Source organism: Micropterus dolomieu, linkage group LG05 (assembly GCF_021292245.1).
Source record: "Micropterus dolomieu isolate WLL.071019.BEF.003 ecotype Adirondacks linkage group LG05, ASM2129224v1, whole genome shotgun sequence".
In the NCBI taxonomy this organism is placed as follows: domain Eukaryota; kingdom Metazoa; phylum Chordata; class Actinopteri; order Centrarchiformes; family Centrarchidae; genus Micropterus; species Micropterus dolomieu.
In genome coordinates, this window is record NC_060154.1 from 8,537,376 (window position 1) to 8,560,937 (window position 23,562).

The following is a 23,562-nucleotide window of genomic DNA, read 5'->3' on the forward strand; positions in this document are numbered from 1 at the left end:
TTACCATGATGATGATTAATACTTTTTTTTATGTGGTAAATAAGTGAAATCAATCAATCAAAACAATTTAAAACAGTTTAAAAAGGCTTGATCTACTGGATGAGTTGGCAGAGCTCTGACTGGACAATAGTGACGGTGATAATTAATGTTAGGTGTGAAAAAGACAATTAACCAAACTGACCTGCGGCAAACCTCTTCTTGATGAGAGAGAATCGGTATCCAGGCCCAGCCAGCTCAATATCACAGCCTGACAGGGTGCTGCCCTCACTGGTGAACTGCACCGCCAGTGGAGCCGGTTTACTGGGGCCTTCTGTTAGCTGAAAGCGTGCTAACAATGATCCCACACCTGAGGGAAGAGGGCTAATTTAGAAAGATGTCTGTTGGTCACTATGAATTCCCAACATTTCATAGACAGTGACAGTTAAAAGATTCAAGTGTAAACAGCATTAGAAACTATTTTGGGTGGACAGCAGAAAGAGCTGTTCATTCTGATTTAACAAAATTAAATGCAGCTCCAAACAACTACAGACGTTGCTATATTTAACTTTTCATTGGGAGAACATGGTTTTATATCAAAGCCTGTTCAATGTCAAAATGTTTGCTGGATACAGATTTCAAGAAAGCGGTGAATGAGATACACCTGAAAAGAACATTACAAATCATCAGAGGACATTGTTTTTGAAAAGTGCTCTATTATTATTATTATTAAACAGATAAAAGAGAAGATACCGAGTATTACATTTAAAAGTAATCCATGTTCAAAAGAAGCAGGGCTAAACTTATCAGGCTTGAGCCTGGTTACATTTTCTACCTTAAAGAAATCACATAATCTAGTTTACTGTCCTTCTCCTGATGACCAGGTAAATCTCACAGGCTTTTCTGTTTCATAATATATGAAACAGGCCAACTATATAAAGTACATAAGATGACATCGAATACACAAATCAGACTATTCTTCATCAGTTGAAAATAAGTGTAAATATTCCACTGTAGATGTTACATCAGACACTGATTTATTTTGCCATTAGAGAGTAATATAAGCTCTAGAAACATACACATACATTACACACAGCCACAGTGCAGTGAGACGGTTTGCTAAAGTAAATGTAAGACCATTTGTAGAAAGAGGAGGGCCCGACTAAGGGCCCCATCTTTTCCTGAATGGCATCATGTACTCTACTTTTCCCCCTATAGCCTGCTTAGCTGCATCCTAGTGCAGGTTCTAGGTCAGTGTTTAAAACTGTCCAGCTCTACATGACTGCAGAAACTCAAGTAAGATCACATCTGTATATTGTTTAAGCTCTATATACTTTTCTTTTTAACCTTGGTCTCTTTCCACTTTCTTATCTATGGTTGTCTCTTTTTCAGTTGTTGTACAATTTTTTTTTTTGGACATAAACCAGGGCTATGGATAATTCATATGGATAATTTCATTGTTGAACACAGAGGCCCAACTCTGAATAGGAATTCAATCTATTCCAGGCTGATGCAATTAGAGTGAGTCTTCAAAATTGGTTAAGATATACAAAGATAGGCTGCATTACATCTGATTCTAATAAAAATAAAAGCAGGCGTCTCTCATCAATCACCATAAGGCTACATGTCCATCCATCCATCCATCGTCAACCGCTTATCCTGCGTACAGCGTCACATGTTACTTTTATTATATTGTACATACCTCCATTTTCAGATTTCTGTGAGATATCAGGAATCTTCCAAAGGATTCTTTGCTGCTCCGCATTCCTATCAGAATAATAAGAGGAGAGAAAACATTTGTGAAGCTTCTGAAGACTAAGTAAGTAAAAACTTGTGTGATATGGAAATGTGATGTGTCCTTTCTTATAGCAACAATGCACAAGTATGCAGTTTACACTAATCACTGGTATGATGGTGATATGAGCATTAACATTGTGTACAGGCAGCATAACTAAAATTAAGGTAAGTACAGAAATCCTTACCTGGTATTAATATTTCTGTTATTCCAAATATATACAATATTGTACTGAAGTATACATTCTGTATACTGCCCAGTAATCTAAATAGTACTAAACACTAAAACAATGTTTAGACTGTACCATGCAGCAGGAGGTAAGACAGCCTGTAGTTTTGAAACCCCTCCGTTGACAGGGACGAGGAATTGGACATTGTTCAGGGCCATCGGCGTTGTCATGGCCTCCCCGTTGTATTTGTAGTCTATCCTCAGGTCAGTGCTCGTGGGCTCACATCTCCAGCTCACCGCTAGATTCAGAGGAATTGACTGGATCCTCTCCGTGGACACCTGCACACAGATAGAAAATATGCAGATGCAAATTATTATAATGCATTATAAAGCATTTTGTCTACCATTTATGGATCCCAACATAATGTCACGTTGTTCCTACAGTGCAGTTAAGCACCCCCAAAAAAAGACACGTTCAATGGGTAATAGTTGCAGCTGATGCTTTGCAGAATGGCCTCTGCAGGGAAACAGTTGAAGATTTTGGGGCTCTTAGCTCAGTGATGTGAAGTTATAACTTCCGAGGGCAGAGCTTACCTGATACTTGAGCATGTCCACGTTGTAGTATGTTGCCTGTGGCTTCTGCTCTGCCACCTTCTTTAAATGGGATATCAGGTTTGGCATGTTCACCCAGAAGTCCTTGGTATCAGCCTTGGCTTGTGTGGTGGTGTCGCTGTTGGGGAAGCACATAGAAAAGGGCAATCAAAAAACAGACATTTTATATAATCACGGTGATTTGTCAAACCTGTTGAATTTGCTGTCTCTTATTGTGTAAAATAAGAGTGCAGCACCCAGCTTCTAAAGGAAGGTTTGACCAGAAACTCATTTTGGCACTAATAAATTTGGAAATTTAAATTTGACAGGATTTGGTCAGAATTTTAATTTTTACAATGAGCCACAAGAGGTCTGATTTTATAACTATGACTTTTATGACTATGCAGGGCTTAGGGGAATATATTTTATTAATTATATATGATCCTCCGTTATTTGAAAAGGAAGATCCTTTGTAATGAATAATAATTAACAAATTTTTTTGGTGAGCTTATTAACAATAAAATTAGTTTATGGGTCCCAATTAAGCATTATTTGAGTATTTTACAGCTGGAAATATGAATCCAACAATTAAAACCAAGTTTGACAAACAAAAGACAAATAAAAAAGCTAATCTCTTTTCAAGGTAGTTGGTCTGAAAACTCACTGAGTGACTCAGTACATAGTCAGCATTAGTTCCGAGATGATCTCAATAAAGTTTATTTATCCTCACTGGACTTCACTTAACAACCAAACTCATCCATATGGGATCATTTCTCAGACAGTTTTGCCAATGTTAACTTATAAACACTCGTAACATATTAAAAAATTAGGGTGAATTTCCAGGCTGGACAATAAAGCATTTAGCGTAGAACTACGCATGTGAGGAGGATACCATAAGAGTTATAGTGTAATCTTATCTTTATAACTGTGCATTTATTAAAGAGGGAGGTGTTGAGTTCACAGCGGATTCATTACCAGCAAAGGAGCTGGGGGTTAGGCAACACATGCTCCAGTCGGCTGTAGTTGGTTATGCTGAAGGTTAGCACGGCAGGGGACGGGTTATTGGCAAAGTGCCGCGTGATTCCCGCCGGAAACGACAAAACCATCTCACCTATGATCTTCATAACACACCTGAGAGGAAAAGGAAGAGAAGGAGTGGGTTAAATAGAGTGTAAAGAATGGACAGAAACAGACACTCTACATATACAGTACACACTTATTTTGTTGATTTCTCAGTTTTGATTCGAGTTTTATTTCTTAATAAAACGTTGCAACGGGACAGCTTTAAGCCCACATATGTTTAATATACTGAAATATCTTAATAAAGGTTTTTGCCCATGAGCCAGGATCACAGCCTTCATATAGTCATTCTTTTGTACATTCTTTTTTAATAGTGTTAACACTTTAAACCAGGAGTGGCCAAACCATTTTTTAAACATAATCAGAATATGGTTTGAACTTAATTCTAATAAATTGGACCGTATGTAAATTGCAAATCCAAATTTGAACACTAGATGTCGCTGTCATCTTAAACAACTACAAACCCGCCTCATCATTGCATGTCTTAATTTGAACAGTAGTCACTGCCACTTAACACCTACTTGACCTACAATGATGGGTTACTAATGGTCTATAACAACATTTACTTCAGTTAATTAAACATGGTGGAACTGAAAAGACAGAAAAGAGCGAGTGACAATATCAAACTATATTTTCTGTAAATAGCCCACAATCACAAAGGTTTGGCCACACCTGCTCTAAATCCTCTATTTATAGCATGTGTAATAATGCATTTTTAACACACTATAATGTAGTTGTAAACAAATGTAAGGACATTTTTAAGTCAATGCATTTGTTAACAACTAATGTATTGCTTCTCCTGTGCAGCCTCTGTAACTAGTGTATAAACATATAGTGAATGTTTTGACAACATTAATAATTTGTAGATTGTTAACAATACTTCTTCCCTCTACGTGATAAGTGAGCAAGCTCCATCTGTTGCTCCAGGAGAAATCTACAGGGCTATAAAATATTTTAAATATTAAATCATTGTGAAGTAAATAATAACATAAAACATTTTGGAAAATATATAATGAAACTTTACATTTTTAAATTATTTAAGAAATGATTAAAACTCAACTCATTATTATAAAAATATTTAATTCTTCTAAGGTTTTAGAGGAATTAATTTTTATATTTTACATATTTTCAAAAGTCTGTTTTTATTTTACAATCACAGTTACCCAAATAAAACATGTATTTCATGTTACTTTTTAGGACTGGTGAAGTCACTGTCATTTCATGGTTAAACCACTCACATGCTAGAATTAGCTAGTTAGCACCTATAACAATGTTACAGGAATTCTGAATCAACTATCTAGTTATTCATTATTAACCAGGCTGCACATACTACCTACCTAGCTGACTAACTAGCTAACGCTAGGCGGTGTTGTGACCTTGTATTGTGACCAGCCTAGAGCCCATGTCCACCAAAGTGTTTTTTTCTGACGCCAGCGTCTTTTTTCTATTCATTCCAATGGAGCGTGAGGAGGCACTGAGCGTCTTTTCCGCGATGGGCGCTGAGCAGTGTTTTTTTTCCCGAGAGGCTGTGGTTGCTATGATACATAATTTCCGTGGAGGCGATGTGCTGCAAGTAGGGTAGCTACTTAATTTTAGTGAATGTAAAAATGTCACCCCAAAGTATGTACGCCAATCTGCTCTGGCCCTTACTCTGCATGAAGAGAAGGCTGAAACATGAGCACAGACTGTCCGTACGTGGGTTCATGAGATTTTGCGGGAGAGGACGCACCTCGGCGAGTACACACATCGTTTCGTTCAAGATCGGATGTGCTCGGTGCGGTGTTTGCACTCTGATTGGACGGCTGGCTAAAAAGTGACAGTGACAGTTTTTCCCAAAGTTGAACATTTTTCAACTCCCGGCGACCGGAAAAAAACGCTCAGCGCCTCATCAGGCTGCAGGTGGTAAAAACGCGGCGCACCCATTGCAATGAATTGAAAATAGATGCTTTGGTGGACACGGGCCCTTAGAATGTATGAAGCTATTTGTTGACCTACTTGCTGGGGTCAGCTCCTTTAAAGAAGGCATTGACCGTCTCTGTGAATGCAGCGGCCACAGGGAGAGTGTCTTGAGCCCCCATGGTGAGAGGACTGGGCCCTCTGGAGCAGCCTGGGGGTAACAAACACGCATACAGATGCACATGCTCACATTAAAATAGTCAGAATAAGGAAACCGATGTCCACAACTAAAAATCCACTAAACTGAATTGTAGCCATTTACTATGCTTTTCTAGTTGTGATAGCCAAAGTCTTGGCAACATGAAAATCATCAAATCATCTTCACAATCTTTTTCAGTTGATGTGAACCTGATCTCAGTTTCACATCAATAGTACAATAGCTTCAACCCAGTATAAAAAACAGCCAACAAAGGTCAATAGATTAAGAATAGACACATGTTCCAACTCCCAAACCAGGACACTACACTCTTCCTAACCAATAGTGTGTGAATGAAATGAGGAACAACACATGAAACAACACGAAGTGTGCAAACTAATGTGATGAAACTATTTGAAATGGGAGGAAATATTGGTGTTAGTAAGGTGGCATGAAAACAGCAGATTATGTGCATAGAGGATACCCATTTCTCTCTGCTCTTTGACTGTGAAATAGCAGAATTAAACACAATTACGTCCGGTATACGTCCCTCAAATGCTTGGATTTTTACACAGTACGTTACACACTGACATCTGCTTGTAATTGAATAAGCACAGGAAGATGAGAAAGGAAAGACAAGAGGCAGACATAGAGAGAGACTGAGAAGAGATGTGCATGCTTATTCCAGACATGCTGTTGAAGCTGAATTATCCTGACAAGATCAAAGAAGATCAGACAGTCTAAAGATTAAACCAAGAACCAAAGGACCAAAAGGACAAAAGTGACGATAAAGAGATTAGTAAAGAACACGAAGAATGTGGTCAGTGCAGATGAAATGAGAATGACCAATGTCAGGAAGAGAAGGTAGATGAAGAAATGACAAGGCTACATAGTTGACTGCATGTAAGGGGGGTCAGCCAAGAGTTAGCATGGTGTGAGTTAGGGTGATGAAGGGATTGCAAAGGAGGAAGAGGAAAAGAGGGGAGGGAGGAAGGAAAGAAGGGGCAGGGGAGGGGCGAAGCTTGCACAAATGAGCCTCAAAAAGAGTGTGTATGCACGCTACCCTGGTGCAGAGAAAACTTACCTTCAAAGGTTAAATAAAACTTCCCTCTGTCAAACCATACAAGGGATGGCTGGTCATTCTCTGTGTGGGGTCAAGGGGTGGAGGAAGGTGGGTCAGGAGAAAAGGATGAGGAGGAGGAGGAAGAGGGATGAAAGGGAGGGAAGTGGGTGAGGAGGGGTGAGGGGGGGAGGGAGAGAAGGACAGTAGCGTGAGTCTCACATGGCAGGTCTATCACATGTCACAGTGAGGTGAAACGTGGAGGTGGAGGCCAGGGGACGAAGAGGGACAGAGGACCGAGACAGAACATGTTTTTCTTTCTTTGGTTCGTGCTTGCGTGTGTGAGGAAAGGCAAAAGTCAGGTGGAGTGAAGGCCAGGTGTATGCGGACAGTCAATGTGGAAGATGCGCAATGCAGGAGCGGAGGTCTGAGGGAGGACAACCAGAAGAGACCATATAGTGGTTGCCAGTTTCAGGGGCAGCATCCACTGTTTTCTCTAGAATGCAACATAATAAAATAGTAATTGTATACCAGCTGATGCTCCAATTATGGCAATTTAGAACTTTCTTCATCAGTGGCAGATTATTCATACCGCTTTTGTCTTTCTTTGGCTTAATGTGCTCACATTTTCCTCCAGGCCTCCACTTTTCAAATTATTAAATGGATGGAAACACAATGGCACCTATAAACACACCCTGCAGGGGGCAGCCATGAGACTAAGACCAGAGAGACGGGACAAGGAGGGACTATGGTGCATAGAGATGCTGCATCCCTATTTCAGGGGCTGGATAGTCCAAAGGACACAGACTATGTATGTGAGTACTCTAAAAGACCTCACTAAGCGCATTCAGACAGTCCCGGTTAACAGCTGTCCGGACTGATATGCTGGCCAATATTATCTTATTGCAGATTAGTGGTAGCGGTGTATCTGTCATCAGGTAAATAACAAGAAATTGCAGTACAAATATACTTCAGGAAGTTCGTATATGTGCAGTATCAAGTCTATTTTTAAACTGCGAAATATGCTGCTCAGTTAACTTATGTTATGTGTTTATGCAAAAAAAGAGGATGGACAGCTGGCGAAAGGCATACTGAGCGAAGCATCCTGGTGGCCTCGTGGATGGGACTCATTCCATGTGTGCAGAGACAGCCTCTCAGAAATATCACAAATATTTAAACAAAAACATTTGAGAAGGGAAAATGATTGCACTTGTCAGAGGCATGTTAAACCTTTTTTTAAGGAGGAAAAAGGTTAGGAATGAGTGGATTACAGGATATTGCAGGCTACAAAGAACACACTGGTTCTGTCCTCAAACTTTGGGCAAAAGAAGGGCTCATTTCTCAGCTGCATTTGGAGGAGCCTTTCAAAAGAGACAAGCTTTTCTGGCCAATCATGCTGTATTTGGTCTATGGATTCAGATTTCGGAAGAGCCAGCCCCTAAACTGGGATGCAACTTCTGGGAATTGTGTTTACATATGGCACTATCTCCTAAAATAATAACAATGCAGGGAAAAGATGACGCTCTCCAACGTCATGTGTGTGCATTAAAATCATGTCAGTTTTTCTGTTTGACACAGAAAAACTTGGCATGGCAGAGCAGAGTAGGCTTGTTCTATTCCACACTTTTGTTTTGGGGTCCCAGTGAAGGTGTGTCGTTAAGTGAGTGGACTGAGTGTTAGGTGATGGAACGATGAGAGCAGCGCAGTGCTTCATGAAGGGAGAACAAAAGGGCAGGTGTTTGGGCCCGTATTTTTCTATGGCTGGAGAGTGCATGAGTGACAGGTGCAAAAGGTGGGCGTCAGGGGTCAAGTGTGGGAGTAGACTGACACTTTAAGGCCAGTGGAGATTGGTTGAACTTGAGACTGTGTCATGCTACTCCAGCAGTAGAGAGAGGATTGCATGAATACCAAACAGCTGCTGCTGTAAGTCTAATTCGGCCTAATTCTCATGCCAGACTTCAAACGACTCTGTGAGCAGCAGCTCTGACCTAACGGTATTTGTGAGAGTATGTGTTTGAATGTATGTGAGAAAGAAAGAAAAAGACAGACAATATGGATCTCAAGGGCCCACAGATAACGAGCTCTTCAGATATGCTCACTGAACACACAGCACACAAACACTAATACACTCTTGTGGTGCAGACTGAGAGTAAAGGTATCTGGGACTTACTGCACTCTGCACACATACAGAATGTGTCACTAAGAGAGAGAAGAGACAGGAGGTTGCCATGGTGACATGGCGAGACAGCCAATGGTGCAGTCATAAAACAGAGAGAAAAGTCTCACGAGCGGCCAGATGGGCAAAGGGGAAGACACTCAAACTTTTCGTTTAAAAAAAAAGTAGGCAATAGATACTGCTTTTTGTGTTACCACAGCTTTCATTTTTTCTGGCAGATTCGTTTCTGTGGATTAATGAGGGGATGAGAGAGTAATATATGCAGATACGACAGAGAGAGGGGCCATCATATCTATTAAATGCTTGGGAAATGTGTGGAAATTGTATGAGTTGGCAAGAGCAAAACAATGAAGAGAAATGACGATTTCACTGAGAAGTGCTGCCACGTCTGAAAAGAAAAAAATGAATGTGTGGTATGTCCCTACATCTATGAGCCAAAATAGACTAGTCAAATAAGTAGGTATTAGGATAATGACACAAAGATGGTCTTCCGGTATATCTCATAATTTGAGATATATTTAATTTGAAATGATTCACATGAGGCTGAGTCTTTCTGAAACAAAAAAAGACCCCAAAAGAGTGTGTCACTTTCCCAATACCTACACTTTTTGACTGACATTATTCGAGAAAGCACAAAAACACTCAATGACGGCCTTTACCCTTCTATGTCAAGTGCACTCTGGGTAAAGAACATCAAACAGATTGAAAACTCAGGAACACTCCTCCAACCCCTTTCCCAACCCGTGCCCTTTTCCTCTCTCTGAGCGGATCGTTACTGTACCTGCAAATGAATCAAAGTGTCTCTCAAAGGTGGGCAGTTTGTCTACATAAGCATCGTCTTCTGACAAGCCAAAGGACAACAAAAAAGAGACAGACAAACAGCAAAACAAAAACAAAGCAAATCAAACAAAGGAAAAAAGAATTCAAACTAAAAATCAAGTACTGTCATGCACACAAAAATGAAACGGTAAAAAAACCCACAAAATGATCCATCTTAAACACGAATGAGATGAAAGTGTCGGGCGGGGGGGCGGTTCTTTGTTAAAAAGGTCTCTGTGTCCTTTACATGTTACTGTCAAGTCCACCCGCTTTTTAGACTATCAGCAAAGTCAAAATGAATAAATAATGCACACACAAATAATATTTTTTCATGTGACAGTCTGACTCTTATTGTTTGTCTCCGCAATCTGTTTAAAAAAGCAACCTCCAACCAGGGATTATATTCTGTTTTTATGTAACTGCTGCTGCCCCCAGAATGTGTATTTTTTAAAACTACGATGACTCAGCCATGTTACAGTCTACTGAGATTTGCTATTATCCACTAACTCTGCACTGCAAGGTCCTTCAACACCGACTCTAAAGTTAGATCAAGGAGTATAAACAGTTGTTGTGCCATTAATTAATTAAAGGAAGGTTTGCCAAGAATGTTTGCGCACCCTGCTTCACATTCTCACCTCCCACTTATAATGTGTGTGTGTGAGAGAGTGAGTGTAAATATGAATTTGTGTGTGTCAATCTAAACCAGACAATATTTACGTGCAGTTCAATAATCCATTGTATCAAAATTATCTTCAGTAGTAATTCATTCTTATTTTAAATGTATAGAAATCAAGATACAATTGATTGTATTCATGTTTTAAGTATTTGTTCAAATCTGTCTTGAGATAGTAACTGCTTACATGCATGGCTTTGAGTGATGTATGGTAATTAGATGCCACAACAGGCTTTGGCACTATATTACTGGTTTATTTATCATTGCCAGGAAACCATTTCCAGAAAAAACGAAAGTAAAAAATGAAGAAACACTCACTCCACACAAACTTGGAGCACAAATAAGGACATGGTCGGTGCATAAAATCAATAATGAACTTTTAATATTAGACATAGACGTTTATATTCGGCTAGCTCCTGTGACCACAGCCGTTGGGCGAAAGGCTGCACAGCTCACACTGTAAGGAAGCACACACCTGACACGGACACGGAGAGCTCTTTACCGACGGTGGGGGTGGTGGCGGCACTCAGGGAGTTGGTGGAGGAGATGGAGGAGGTGCTCTCGGCTCGTGCCAATGGGGCGATGGGAGGAGGGCTGGCAGAGTGGACCGGCGGGCTGAACGGACGATTCTAAAAAAGATAAAAACACAGTAGGAAAAAGACAGATAAGAGTGAAAGAAAATAGAAGTTTTTTTGCATCTTATGTCATTGCCATATTTTTGGTAAACACATTTTACCATCAAACATTGTTTTGAGTATTTAAGTTTAGCTCTGATTGTTAGGGACTTTGTTAAACCTGGAAGCCTTTGGTCTAAGTTCACCATTTAACCATAAGCAAGTGTTTGGCTTTGAGAGGCTTTGTGACTGCAGTGACCATATTGTATAGGTACTAAAGCTTAAACAGCTGACAAAATACCAAAACACAACCATCTCAATCAGAAGTGAAAATATGATACTGCAAGACTTACTGCGTCTCCTATTGAGGGTTTCCCTGGAGGAAGTTTAGGCCGTGAAGGGGGTCGAGGTGGAGGTGGTGGTGGGGTGGGGTTAACAGACGAAGGAGTGGCAGGTCGCACCGGAGAGGAGGAACCTGCAGAGCAGAACAGAAACATATAGGCATTATGTTATGAAACTCTACAGATCTTTTCAGATGCTTTAAGGTCTTTTCAGACAGGGATTGACTGATGTGCCACGTAATTCATTTTCAGTGAGAGGCGAGCGGGCAGGTAGGGAGACACAGGCAATCTGACAGTAGTCGGTAGTGCTCCTCTCATGCACACGCCTGTCCGCTGCCAGAGTTGAATGGCCTTGAACTTTTTTCTATGTGAACTGCAGTGCAAAAAATGGACAAGAGACTGATCATATAAAGCTGTCTTCTAAACAGTTATCACGACATAAACAGGAGGACTTTCACATAGCACTGGCGCAAGACGGGATGTATCAGGTGACATTACGTACAGTTATGACTTAAGCTAAAGAAAATATAGTTGTACTGGGAGGGATACAATAGTGTGCAGAAGCCGTTTCCATGGTTACTACATATGGGGTGTATAGTCGCACAGCGCTTGTCTATCTATTCACATGACGAGCAGTAATACTCAGTGATCCAAGCGGGTATGCAGGAGGTGTGTCGCTTTGCTGGAAACAGTTACAAATGCAGAATAGATCCAGGTTGGACAGAATCATTTTCAGACACAATGGCAAGCATATGTTGGATTTTTTGTTTAGGACAGTGCTATATGCATTTGGGAGCTACTAAAATTTCCCACGACCATTACGTTAATCAATGCGCTACTAATTTTCACTCACACACTATTCTGGCAATAAATGTACTGTGTCGGTTACAGCGTGTCAGCTTCTCAAGACCAAGAAAAGTCCGTCTGTTGTTTTCCCAACTGCTGGAAAAGTGAAGCCACTTTGCGCTAAGTTAGCTAACATCTCCCCTCCCCTTCAGACTGCGCAGCTGAGCAGGAAAGCTTATACAGTAGGCTACGTCTTTTGGCTGCTGTTACATTAGCTCAATTTACAGAGTAACTGGTAGCTGTATTTTATTACTACCTACTTGTCCAATGTTGAGAACATCAAGTACAAACTTAGACTAAACTGGTGTAGCCACAGCTCTGTCCTGTACAGACTGGTTCATCCTAAATTATTTTTCAGGTTTCAGATGAGTCTGAAAAAGTGGTTGTTAGGAAAAGAAAGGACGGTGGTGACTGGAGGACCTGAGGTTAGTAAAGCAAACTAGTGATGCAAACTAGTCCTTTTAAGCTAATGAGGAGACGTTTCTTTTTGAATTTGAATGTGCAAATAAAATGCACCTCAGACGGGAGGTGGTTTCTTGTGTTGCCTATGTTTTATTTATAATAATGTCAGATTAACAGATAAATGTCAATAAAGACACAAAAGGAAAACATGAACAATCGTATCTATAATGATTTTGAGGTCATATTAACAGGGTTTTCCTGCCGTTAAGGCTTAGTTGGTGATGCCCAAAATATGCTGCGCCATAAATGTAAAATCACTATGGAGAGCATCATGAAATGACATATTTTTCATTGGAAAATGTAAAATTTTCTTGGGGCAGGACCCCCAAATCCCCCACCCCCCTGACCATGACTACTACGACCACCACCAAAACATTCATCTATAGCTCACATAAAACTGGGAAAACACTGACATTTTAAGCTATTCTAATGTGCATTGCATGCTCATACACAGAAGAGCAATGCTGCTGAGATATGTTGTGTTGGGGTTTTATATTCAGACATACTACGCACTACGCGTGCAAAAAAAAATTGCTTCACCTCCACTGCTACAACTCCATCCTAGGGGAAACACTGTAGGAATATAATTTCTTCCATCCAATCCAATTTATGATTATATTATTCAACTATAAAGAAGGGATGCCTATACTTAAGCATCACTTTCTGTTTTGCAAACAGATTAGTTTTTTATACAAAAAGGCACAGATTAAGTTTCGATATTATTGTTTCACTTCAGTCCTTGAAATTGTTTTTTCCACTTTCATCATGAACACCTATATAGAGGATTAAGAACAGACAACCTTCTATTTTACGTTATTTTACCACTGACAGAAAAAGATTTTCTGCATAACATGGACAGCTGAAATGGTCATACAGTAACTTTAAAAGGTAGAAGTCCTTCAATTCAACTCTTAACTCACAGTAAGTGCAATAAAAATTAAAATGTTCTACCAAAGTGAAGTCTGACATTCATTCTTTATTATTATTTATTTATTCATTAACTATGAGTCAGTCCGAACAATAGCCTCAGCTAACATAACCCACTCTGCTGCAGAATGGTGGTGTACATCTAAGCCAAAATATGACCTCTTTTCCACAGATAAAAATGCCAAATCAAGGTTGAGTTTGTGTGAGTTTAACAACAGAGATGGTGCAATCAGCTGAAAGGAAATATTGAGATGATGGTGAAATGCTGGAAATACAATCTCTTCTCAACTCCAATCAAACTACAAACTATTGCTATTGATATTACTAACCACCTGACTGGTACTACTCACCGCTATTCGTGCCACCAGCTCCAGATGTAGGACCTGGTGACGACACCACCGCCCGGTATGTGGGAGGAGGAGGTGGGGGAGGCGTTATCCTGCTCCCCTGGCTAGCATCGTTGGGTGAGGTGACAGATTCACCTCCATCCTCTTTGGGTAGGGTGGAGTCTGTGGTTTTGGACTGCTCCTCTTCAGACAAGACAAGAGGTGGTGGGACGGGGCGTGGTGCAGATTCCTCAGCAGGAGGAGTCACTGCTGGAGGGGTTCTTGCTTTGGGAGCAGGGGCTGGTGGGACGCTGGTGGGTGAGTCGAGAGGAGGGGGAGAGGAAGTGGGAGGACACGCAAGCTCCTTTGGTGGCGCAGGGGGTGGCGAGGTGGCGTGTGTGAGAGGATTTTGGTCCTCAGATGTAGAAGGGCTTGAGGGTACAGGAGGGCCAGCAGGCTCTGAAGGAGGTGGGGAGGTTGGTAGAGGGGGCACAGGTTCTTCTTTTGGGGGAGAGGAGATAGGGAGAGGTGATGCAAGGTCTTCTGGATGAGGTGGTGATGTAGGTAAGGGTGGGGCAGGAGATTCAGGTGGAGGTGGGGAGGCTGGTAGCGGAGGTGCTGGTTCCTCCGGTAGAGGCGGCCGGCCAGCAGACTCTTCACTAAAGCAGACCCACACATCACCTGTATCCTCACCAACAGGGGGGGCCTGTTCTGGTCCAAAAATGTTGTCTAAGTCAGCTATTGAAGGTTTCCTGGTGGAACTGTCTGCTTCTGTTGACACTTCTGAAACACAGACAAACAGTGACCAATCAAAGTCTGTGTTTGCAGAGGTGCTCAGTGTGTTTGCACACAGAGATAAAACATGACGGACAGACAGACAGAAAGTTAAGGCAGAAAGTTGGAGATTAAGTAGCTGGTGAGATGAGAAATGTAAAGGTTTGTTTAACCTGAGGGTTGATAGTGTGATATACCAGGAGGCAGAAATAGATAAAACCTCTTACCAGCTTCATCCACAGAGGCAGGGCCAGTCGACGGGGGGGAGGTCGGGACATTCTTGGGTGGAAGAGGAGGTGGAGCTGCAATAAAATTATCAGTGCAACAATGAATAGTCTTATAACAGGTAGCTCCAGGAGATTTTTGTCAATGATTGCTGTCAGTGGTAATTTATATTGCTGAAGACTTTTCACGTCACTGCAACTTATGGTGGGCTATACAATGCCAAATAAAATACTATTGTTTCATGGTATAGCCTATAACACACAATCTTGTCACAAAAGCTTTGAAAGTTTGGATCCATCCATGACAGGTATTATGACACCTGCCAAAGACAACCACAACAACTTGAGTAGACGGGATCATCCAACAAATCATTGACCATGCAGCACAGTAAATTCAGTCATTACCATGCCAAATGCAAGAAGGCAGCGAGGGAGGAGGGATTGGTGCAGAATGGCATACAGGTATGCCATGTAACAAACTACAACCAACACTGAATCATTCGGTTGTGAAATGGCTGATGAAATGAAACAGGTTAAAGCTGGCTGTTTGAAAAGAGAAGCAAAATGTCATTGCCACACAGTTGTTTGATCAGGTCAGATTGCAGGTCCGTTTGTTAGTCGGATGATGGGGGGTGGTTAATGAGGTGAGCTGATGGAGCTGTGCAGTCATTCTAGGGAGAAGAGCAACAATATGCGACGTGATATGCAGGGAATTATAGAACTTACTTCCTGTAGGGAAGGATCTTGTCAAAGAGGATTCAGGCTCTGAAAGAGGAGTCCCCCACACATCGGACTCACCCAGACCCACTAAGTTCAGCAGGGGGACAGAACAGGCCATATCAAGGGTATTAGAACCAAAACACGCCATGGTTTCTGATTCTTTGGGGCTTAAAAAGTATTAGGTGTAAGAGGGTAAACAACACAGATCAGCACATCAATAAAATATTTCAACAGAGGAAACAGATTTCAAGCCTCAGTGGCAAAATCTGCTGTAACACTAGAACGCCTAGGGGTGTTTATTCAACTAATTTTTAGTCAGCGGTTTGTTGTGTTGTTGAATTATATTATACAGGTTTTTCTATTATTTAGTTGGGCAACATAACAGAAACACGTCTCAAGATGATGCAATACAGTTCAACAGCACCAAACAAAGCTCATCCTCCATAAGTACCATAAAGTTGAATTAAACATCTCTGATTTACTGCAGGATATAGACAGCACTGGTTTTAGCTACGTGTACCCAATACACTGGCAGCTTAGTGTATAATGTACAATATATATTACCAGTAATATATATAGTGGGCAAAATATTAGAACCTGGATGTATTGTCTGTCTTCAGCACCTGCACCTAATCTCAGAGTGTCAAATTACATATATGATGATGACATACTTGATCCATATCACATAAAAAGTTACCATTTGCCAATGTCATGCACATAGCTCATAGTTTTATTTGTTTGAATTAATGTATAAAGTATGAAATTTTGTGTCTAGTTGATGTGAGTTATCCCTGACATGGCAGTTGCGTAACAGCTAAGAGCTCTCCTATAGCCTCCACTAAATCCTACTGCACTGGATGAGAGCGTGTGACAGCAGAATCTGCATATTAACAAGCTGCACTGCACACATGAACATGACCTCCTCGTGCCAATTTCAACTTTGACCTTAACAAAGAGACATGGAGTGAATCCACAACTGCCCAGTGAGCCTGAGGGAAGAACAACTGTGTTAGAGAAAAAGGCAAGGGAGGGGTAGGAGAGAGAAAGAGAGAGAGAGAGAGAGAGAGAATATTTGCTATGACAGCCAAGCAGGGCTTAGCTGGCAGCCTTAAAGAGACAATAAGTGTGTGTTCAGAAAGCCTTTTTCATTGTGTTGCTTTCACATTTGTCAAAAAAACAACACTTGTAACAACCATCAACACAAACAGAAACAATACAGACACAAAGACATACAAAGAGACACAAACACAGAGCGACAAAGATACAGGGAGGAGGATTACCTTCAGTTTTTGGTTCTCCGAAGGCTGTTTCCAAAGGAGGCCCAAATAAGGCGGTGGTGTCTTCAGGGAATGGAGTTTGTTGACTGCTATAGCAGACAAAGGACCATATGAAAAGAAGTTGTATGACAAAACCTTTCCAGAAGGTCATTTTAGGAAACAGCTACACCGTACAAATCATATATCATCAACTATAACTTCTCATCTGTTCATGCTACAGGTAGAATGCATTTTAAGTGGCAGGTTGTAATTTATTTTTTCAAATTTTAACACATACATATCCAACTTGGTATTTGGATAAACAATATTTTATCCCTAGATCCAAGATTAACCTTTTAAAACATCTGTTAATTTATATGGCTTTTGTAGAACAATTTACCAAACAGTATAGAGTCATAAAGTGCTTACTCTTACAGCAAATACAGATGTACCTAAAGCACTAAAATATTCACACTTTATGGCTGAATATACATGTTTTTCTACCTAATGTCTTCTTCGTTTTCATGGATTTTATGAATGGCTGTGTACTTAAATGTACTTGTTTTGTTTTAATTATTAGTTGTCAGACTTTGCTTTTGCGATTGTGTTAATGTTTTACTTTCCACAGTCCACACATTTTTTCAGTGTGTGGACTGCAGGAAGATTAACAACTGCTATGTCAGAAGCTAATGGGGTTTCAATAGTTATTAATTAAATAGTTAATTAAGATATGTAAATTATAAGGATTGTGCTGTGTTCAAAATAAGATGGAGTCTACAGGTAGCATTTAGTAATGTAAAGAGTGAGATCTAATGCAGAAAACTGACAAGTTGTTTAAACAATAAAAAACTAGCATTTCAATACACCAAAAGAAATATGAGGAGGAACTATGAATACAACTATACACACTTTTTTTTAAAGTATTCATACTAAAAGAACATGTGTTTAAGTTCTCACAGTACACAAAGCATCACAGTGTTAACATCTTAACAAAATTGTGTACTGTTTATAAACCATTATGTTAGAAGCACCACATAACATGTGTCTCAAAATCACAGCCTTTGGTTATTTCAAGAGTATTTTCCAAAGAAGTTTCATTCTTTCCATGATGTCAAGGCCTGTTTAAGATGTATTGCTAATATACTTTTCAGTTAATACTAATAGTCAACATCTCAGTTAGGGTTCTGATCAATGAAACCAAGCTACACAGCTGCAGCTGGTGTTCGAAAGCCTTGAGTTCATAGAAAAACCCAGTTATTAACAGGCGCACAAAGTTGTTGGTCCTCTGGTTGATGTGACTTAAATCCTCAGTTCATCTGACCATGATAGAATATATCATGGTGGGATGGACTGGCCAAACTCCCACAAAGCCCTAATGATGCTTGATTGTGACATTTACAAACTCTACATTTTGTAACAGGTAATAAAATCAAAAAACGACACTTTTGATTAAAAAATAAAAACTATCATGCAGTTTCTAATTAAAATCAAGCTACGTGTAGCATGTTAATACCAATAAATTATTACATTTTGAGACTATCATTATTAAAACCTGCTGAGAACATCACCATAGTCATTACCTCTATTAGCTTGTACACAGCATTTTACACAATGTGCCAAAATAATGTATTACACAGTAATCCTCAACCTTCTCAGGGATCAGAGAGGTACATACCTGGGGGGTTGTGGTGCTGGAGCTGGTGTGGGGGCCACAGTAGGTACAGTAGGAATGACGCGTCTCGGTCTGGCAATCTCCTCACCTGGAATCATATTTAAATCTGTTCAACACATGTGACTCTTGCATCAAATTATCTGTAATTCAACATCATTAAAAATGAACCTGGCATAAGGTGCAACAAGACTGATACTCACTGGATGTGTTCCTTTTCAAACCCTGTAACATGAAACAAATGACAGTAAAATGTAAAAACCCAAAGACATAAAGAAAAAAAGAAGTCAACATTTAAGAGACACTAACAAGTGTGTCTCTGATACAACAGTGTCAAAATGTAAAATGTTAATGTAGTCAAAACAAATTCACCTTTTCTTTTAATAATAAGATTAACAGGGATGTTGGCTGTATACAGTAGTAGTTAAGGTCAAAGGGTGAACATAAGCCTTAGGTTGACTTAACCTGATGAGCCCTATAAATCTAGCTACCTGACCAGCTACAAGCAACACAGGAAGCATTAAAAAGGCTTGAAATACCTTTATTAGAAAGTAGACAGAAGAGACATAAGAGGAAATAAGGGGAGAAAGAAGCGGAATCGGTGACCTAACCCTAAGGCCCCAAACCACCCCAAAATGGAAATAATTTTTGCACTTGTTAACTAGTTACTTTGCACTCAATCTCGGAACCAATCGGCTTTCGGTGCTACCAGTGTAGCCAGCAGCTATCTGGGTAACAGATATCCGGGCCTAGACTACCTCTTGTTTATAGTCCGATTAGCAATCTTGGAATCCATTGGCTATCATCTGACAACAACTTAAATGCAGATTTTAAAAAAAAGCTAATAAAAAGCTAATCTGTAGAGACTGATCAAAAAAAGCTCAATCGCCATGATTGGTCAATACTATTCGTACTACAAAGTCCCAGAGCACTTCCAATACCAAAATCATGTCCCTTGCTTACAGATTCTGCATTCATGTGCAGATATTGGTTTACTTTGCACTTTTAGATCAAATTCAACAACAAACAGGTGCATATTAGTGGTCTTTCTTCTTCTAACAATCAGCGACTGTACATATTCATAGTAACTGCAAATCCTAGAGGTATACAATTGCAAGGGCTTATGCTGACCTGCATGACTGTGGTCACTTTAAAGACACTGTAAATTACATTTTGTATGCTTCATAAGTGATTCATTGAAGACTGCACATTGACTGAAACATGGCACAGAGTTCTAACAACTCACCTCAGCAACTACAATATATGTCAAGTGGAACAGCATAAATCTCTGCCATTAGGGATACATTTTAAGTTAAGGGGAGTAAAAGTTACTCCAATAAATAACTCCAAAATTCAAAACAAATAACAAATGTTAGTATCAGGTTAGAAAATTGCAACTTGGTGAACAGCTGCTGCCTGCGGTGGAAATATTGGAAAGCTTTCAAAACATGCTTTTGAAGTCTTAAGACGCCACCCCTGGTACCAAGAGAAGGTGCGAGGCTAATTAAGTTGGAGCGTAAGAAAGTTAAAAGAGGGTAAAAACTGAGTTTTGTTGTTGGAGAGACAAAAGCACAATAATATTGCCTCTCCGGCTGAGATCTTAAACACCCAGTTGTATACAAGCCTATGTATGAATTCACCATGAGAGGGGCACAAGAGGCCAAGAATGGCAGAGGGCAGATAAGGAGAGAGAGGGAGGGGAGGGGAGGGGAGGGGGAGAGACTGGAGCAGATGAGATGAGAAGACACATCGATGGGGAGTGACTGAAGTAAGACATCAAAGGGTCCAGCTGTCAAAAGTGAAAATTTTCTACCACTACAGAGACTATGCACAAAGCTATTCAAGATGAAAAGTACACAAGCACACTAGTGGTCTTGTGAATCTGTAAAAAATACATTAATCTATTTGTTTAAATATTAATGTCAAAACAAATTAGCTAACAGTTTTGACCCATTGCCTCAGCCACTGAACCCACCTATGTATTTTCTGTTACACAACTGACTCCAACGACAAGGTGAGTAACAAAAGGCTACAGGAAGCATGTCACATATTTTAAGCCTGACCCCAGGGACATGGAAGAAAAGGACACTTACCGGGCTACGTCTCTGTGACCAGCAAAAAGGAAGAGAGAAGAGATACCTGGTCAGAGAGTGACAAATCAGTAAAGCAGACATCATATGCATCAAGAGAAGAAGGATTTTGGCCTGGCTGGTCAGATTTGGGGATGAGGATGACAATATGTTCATAAACAAGGTGTGTGTGTGTAAGGAATTGCTTGTGCAGACTTATGCTGGAGAATAAGGCAAGTGGGTATGAGGAAACAGCTGAGGATGACTTATTCAAATTGATCTGTATGTTTGCATTTTTGCCTGCATCCCCTGAATCTCTAATGTCATCTATGAACCTGCTGTGACTGGACATCATCCAAAACATCTTGTAGAGCTGCTTAAATCGCTTCCCTCTCTTCCTCCCCTCATTTTTTTCCTTCAACTGTATCCGTCCCTATCCCATTATTTGATCTTTTTTCTTGTCATCTTTGCCATGTAATCCTATTGAATTTCCTTTCATTTTCCCCTGTAGTCTCCAATCTGCCCTCTTGGTTGCTTTAATTTCTACTGAAATCTCTCCATCTGCCTGCGTCACATCCACCTTGCATCAACTCTCTCTCCCTCCATCCCTCACTCTTGTGCTTGTTCCAGTTGTGCAGTGAGCCATGAGTGATTAAAATGATGCAACAAAGGGGTGGGGCATGCTGGTGGAAGGGATTCATTTCATTGGGTAAACTGGTGCAGGACACAGCGCAACACTGTCTGTCATAAGCAATCACAGTCTCTCTGCTGGATGTAAACAGGAAGAACATCAGGAAGTGTGCTGTGACCGTTCAGCCTCTGTCACGGATTAACAATGATCTTCAACACAGTTGTGTGCAGACATGCTTATGTTTATAATGGGCCACTCCGAACAATGGTGTGATATTTTTTTAAAATATATTATTTTTTAAATTCAATATTGCAACTTTGCATTTGGTGCTACATAGACTGAGTCACATTTGTACAGAGTCAGCTGGGCTTAAAAGTGACTGACTTCACCTGAGGGGACTCGGCTGTGCAGTGGCTGGCTATACTAATTGTACACATTATGAAATATGAAGAATTCATCATAAAAGCAAGATTTTGTCTTCCAAATTAAGCATGTTTGGTTGAAAAGCAACAAGAAAGGACTAATGTGTGATTTAAGACTTCTTTTTATTTAGTATCTAACCTTTTAACTCCATCCCTGAGCTTTTTCTTGCATTCTCTACTGGTTTGCAGTCTTGTTATTTGTACTGAGAACCAGAAGCTCAAGACTCCAGAATCAATTAAATTAAGATTTAAGACGTCTTAGTCAGCGGAAACAACTTAAAAGACAGCGCCCTTGTACTCCAAGTAACTAGGCAAACAAATCAACAGTCACACACATGCAGTCTAGTAATCTGCCTATATATAAACGCCACAATGAAAGAACCGAAAGAGAAATCACATAATATTGGCCATTTGCCCTGTACATGCTGGGCTAATTATAAAGCCTACAGTTATTACACACTGGCTTGATATCTTGCTTCATTTGTAGTTAGCCTATTTTCAGCAACACAGAGCAGATTGTGAGAAAATGCATTTATAAGCAGGCAGCAAGGATTCAGAGGGATGAAAGTGTTAAAAAAACGACACATCACACAACTGCAGCAAAGCAAAGGCTTACCGGACTCCTCTACAGAGGTTAGCATCATTAGAGGCAGCAAAGGAATGAGATAAGAGAGAAATCAAAAGAGAGGGGCGAAATAGTTAGAAGACTAGAGGAGTTAAATATATTGACACTAATGCAAAGCATCTGTGTACAATGTAGGCAGCCATCTACATCAACTGCAATCATTAATGCAGGCAGATAAAACCGTTGTAGTACTATGTCTCTTCACTGCATTCAGTCATCCCTCCACCTACACATTACCCACTATTCCTCCTAACATGATGTGAGCACCGAATCCTGGCTATGGTTTTATGTGAAATAAGCTGTTAACCACTGTGTCCCTCTCATAAGCTTGTATACATATGAATAATTCATGCAGAATATGCCAAATATTACCATAGAAATTAAGGCCATCCAGTCTGCTAAATACAACACTTCGTATTTAGGTATGGATAGTACTTGGTATGTGTTTCATGCTGTCAAGGTTTTAAAAATGCATTGTTATATTTACGTGCAGAAAACCAATGTCAAGAGCAAGGGCATTAGAATGTAGAGCCTCCGTTATTAGTCTAGAGAATCGCAAGGATATTCAAATGGCTGTGGGCAGTCTTGTTTTTGAAAATAAGAGCAAGTCATAAATGTTTTAGTCTGGGTATAAAGTTTTGCCTTGATTAGCTCAAGAAAAAGGAACAACCAGAATAAAAGTGGAAAGAAGCAGTGTTTGCTTCTGGAGGCCTGTTAACATTTGGCCCCTCTTCCTCTTTTCATCAGACCATTTTATTGTCAGTCCATAGCCAAGGTTACCCAGAGTTGCCAGGGACTGAAACCGACTGCGTGACTCATGTAATTTATGTGTGAGGGAAAAGCTCTGTCCAGGCAAACGGGATGCTAATTTGAACTGGTAGAGGTGAAGATGGCAGTTTCATAATCACAACTACAGGCCAGTAATTCCAATGTCATGAGTTTGGTTAACATTCAGGTGACTTGACTGCATAATATGAATTTCAAGATGAGTGAAAATTCAGATAACATGTCCTGATCTAAAAAAAAAACGAGCATACACATCCTATGACTAACTGTAACACCACAATGCATAACACCAAAACCAAATGTGTCATATTACAAGGACTTTAATACAGATTGTTCTTATTATTTAATGTTGTCCTTTACTTAATAAAATGTCATGAAATAGTGAAAAATGCCCATCAAAATTTCCCTGAGTCAAAGTTAATGTCTTCAAAATGCTTGGT

At 40.2% G+C, this 23,562-nt stretch overlaps 1 protein-coding gene across 8 annotated transcripts in view; it reads right to left on the reverse strand.

Moving 5' to 3' along the window:
* sgip1a (SH3GL interacting endocytic adaptor 1a) overlaps positions 1-23,562 on the reverse strand; it is a 73,220-nt gene that overhangs the window by 4,042 nt on the left and 45,616 nt on the right. For 3 of the 8 annotated variants that reach the window (XM_046049755.1, XM_046049756.1, XM_046049753.1), the window contains 16 exons: positions 20,683-20,694; positions 18,793-18,814; positions 18,596-18,680; positions 16,945-17,030; positions 15,671-15,751; positions 14,948-15,022; positions 13,971-14,729; positions 11,398-11,519; positions 10,906-11,059; positions 6,787-6,846; positions 5,606-5,717; positions 3,506-3,661; positions 2,534-2,669; positions 2,076-2,278; positions 1,679-1,743; positions 182-346 (listed from right to left, as the gene is read on the reverse strand). In XM_046049755.1, coding sequence (XP_045905711.1) covers positions 182-346; positions 1,679-1,743; positions 2,076-2,278; positions 2,534-2,669; positions 3,506-3,661; positions 5,606-5,717; positions 6,787-6,846; positions 10,906-11,059; positions 11,398-11,519; positions 13,971-14,729; positions 14,948-15,022; positions 15,671-15,751; positions 16,945-17,030; positions 18,596-18,680; positions 18,793-18,814; positions 20,683-20,694 — 2,293 coding nt within the window. The remainder of the gene's footprint in view (positions 1-181; positions 347-1,678; positions 1,744-2,075; positions 2,279-2,533; positions 2,670-3,505; positions 3,662-5,605; positions 5,718-6,786; positions 6,847-10,905; positions 11,060-11,397; positions 11,520-13,970; positions 14,730-14,947; positions 15,023-15,670; positions 15,752-16,944; positions 17,031-18,595; positions 18,681-18,792; positions 18,815-20,682; positions 20,695-23,562) is intronic. The other 5 variants (XM_046049754.1, XM_046049757.1, XM_046049760.1 and 2 more) reach the window with 5 other exon arrangements.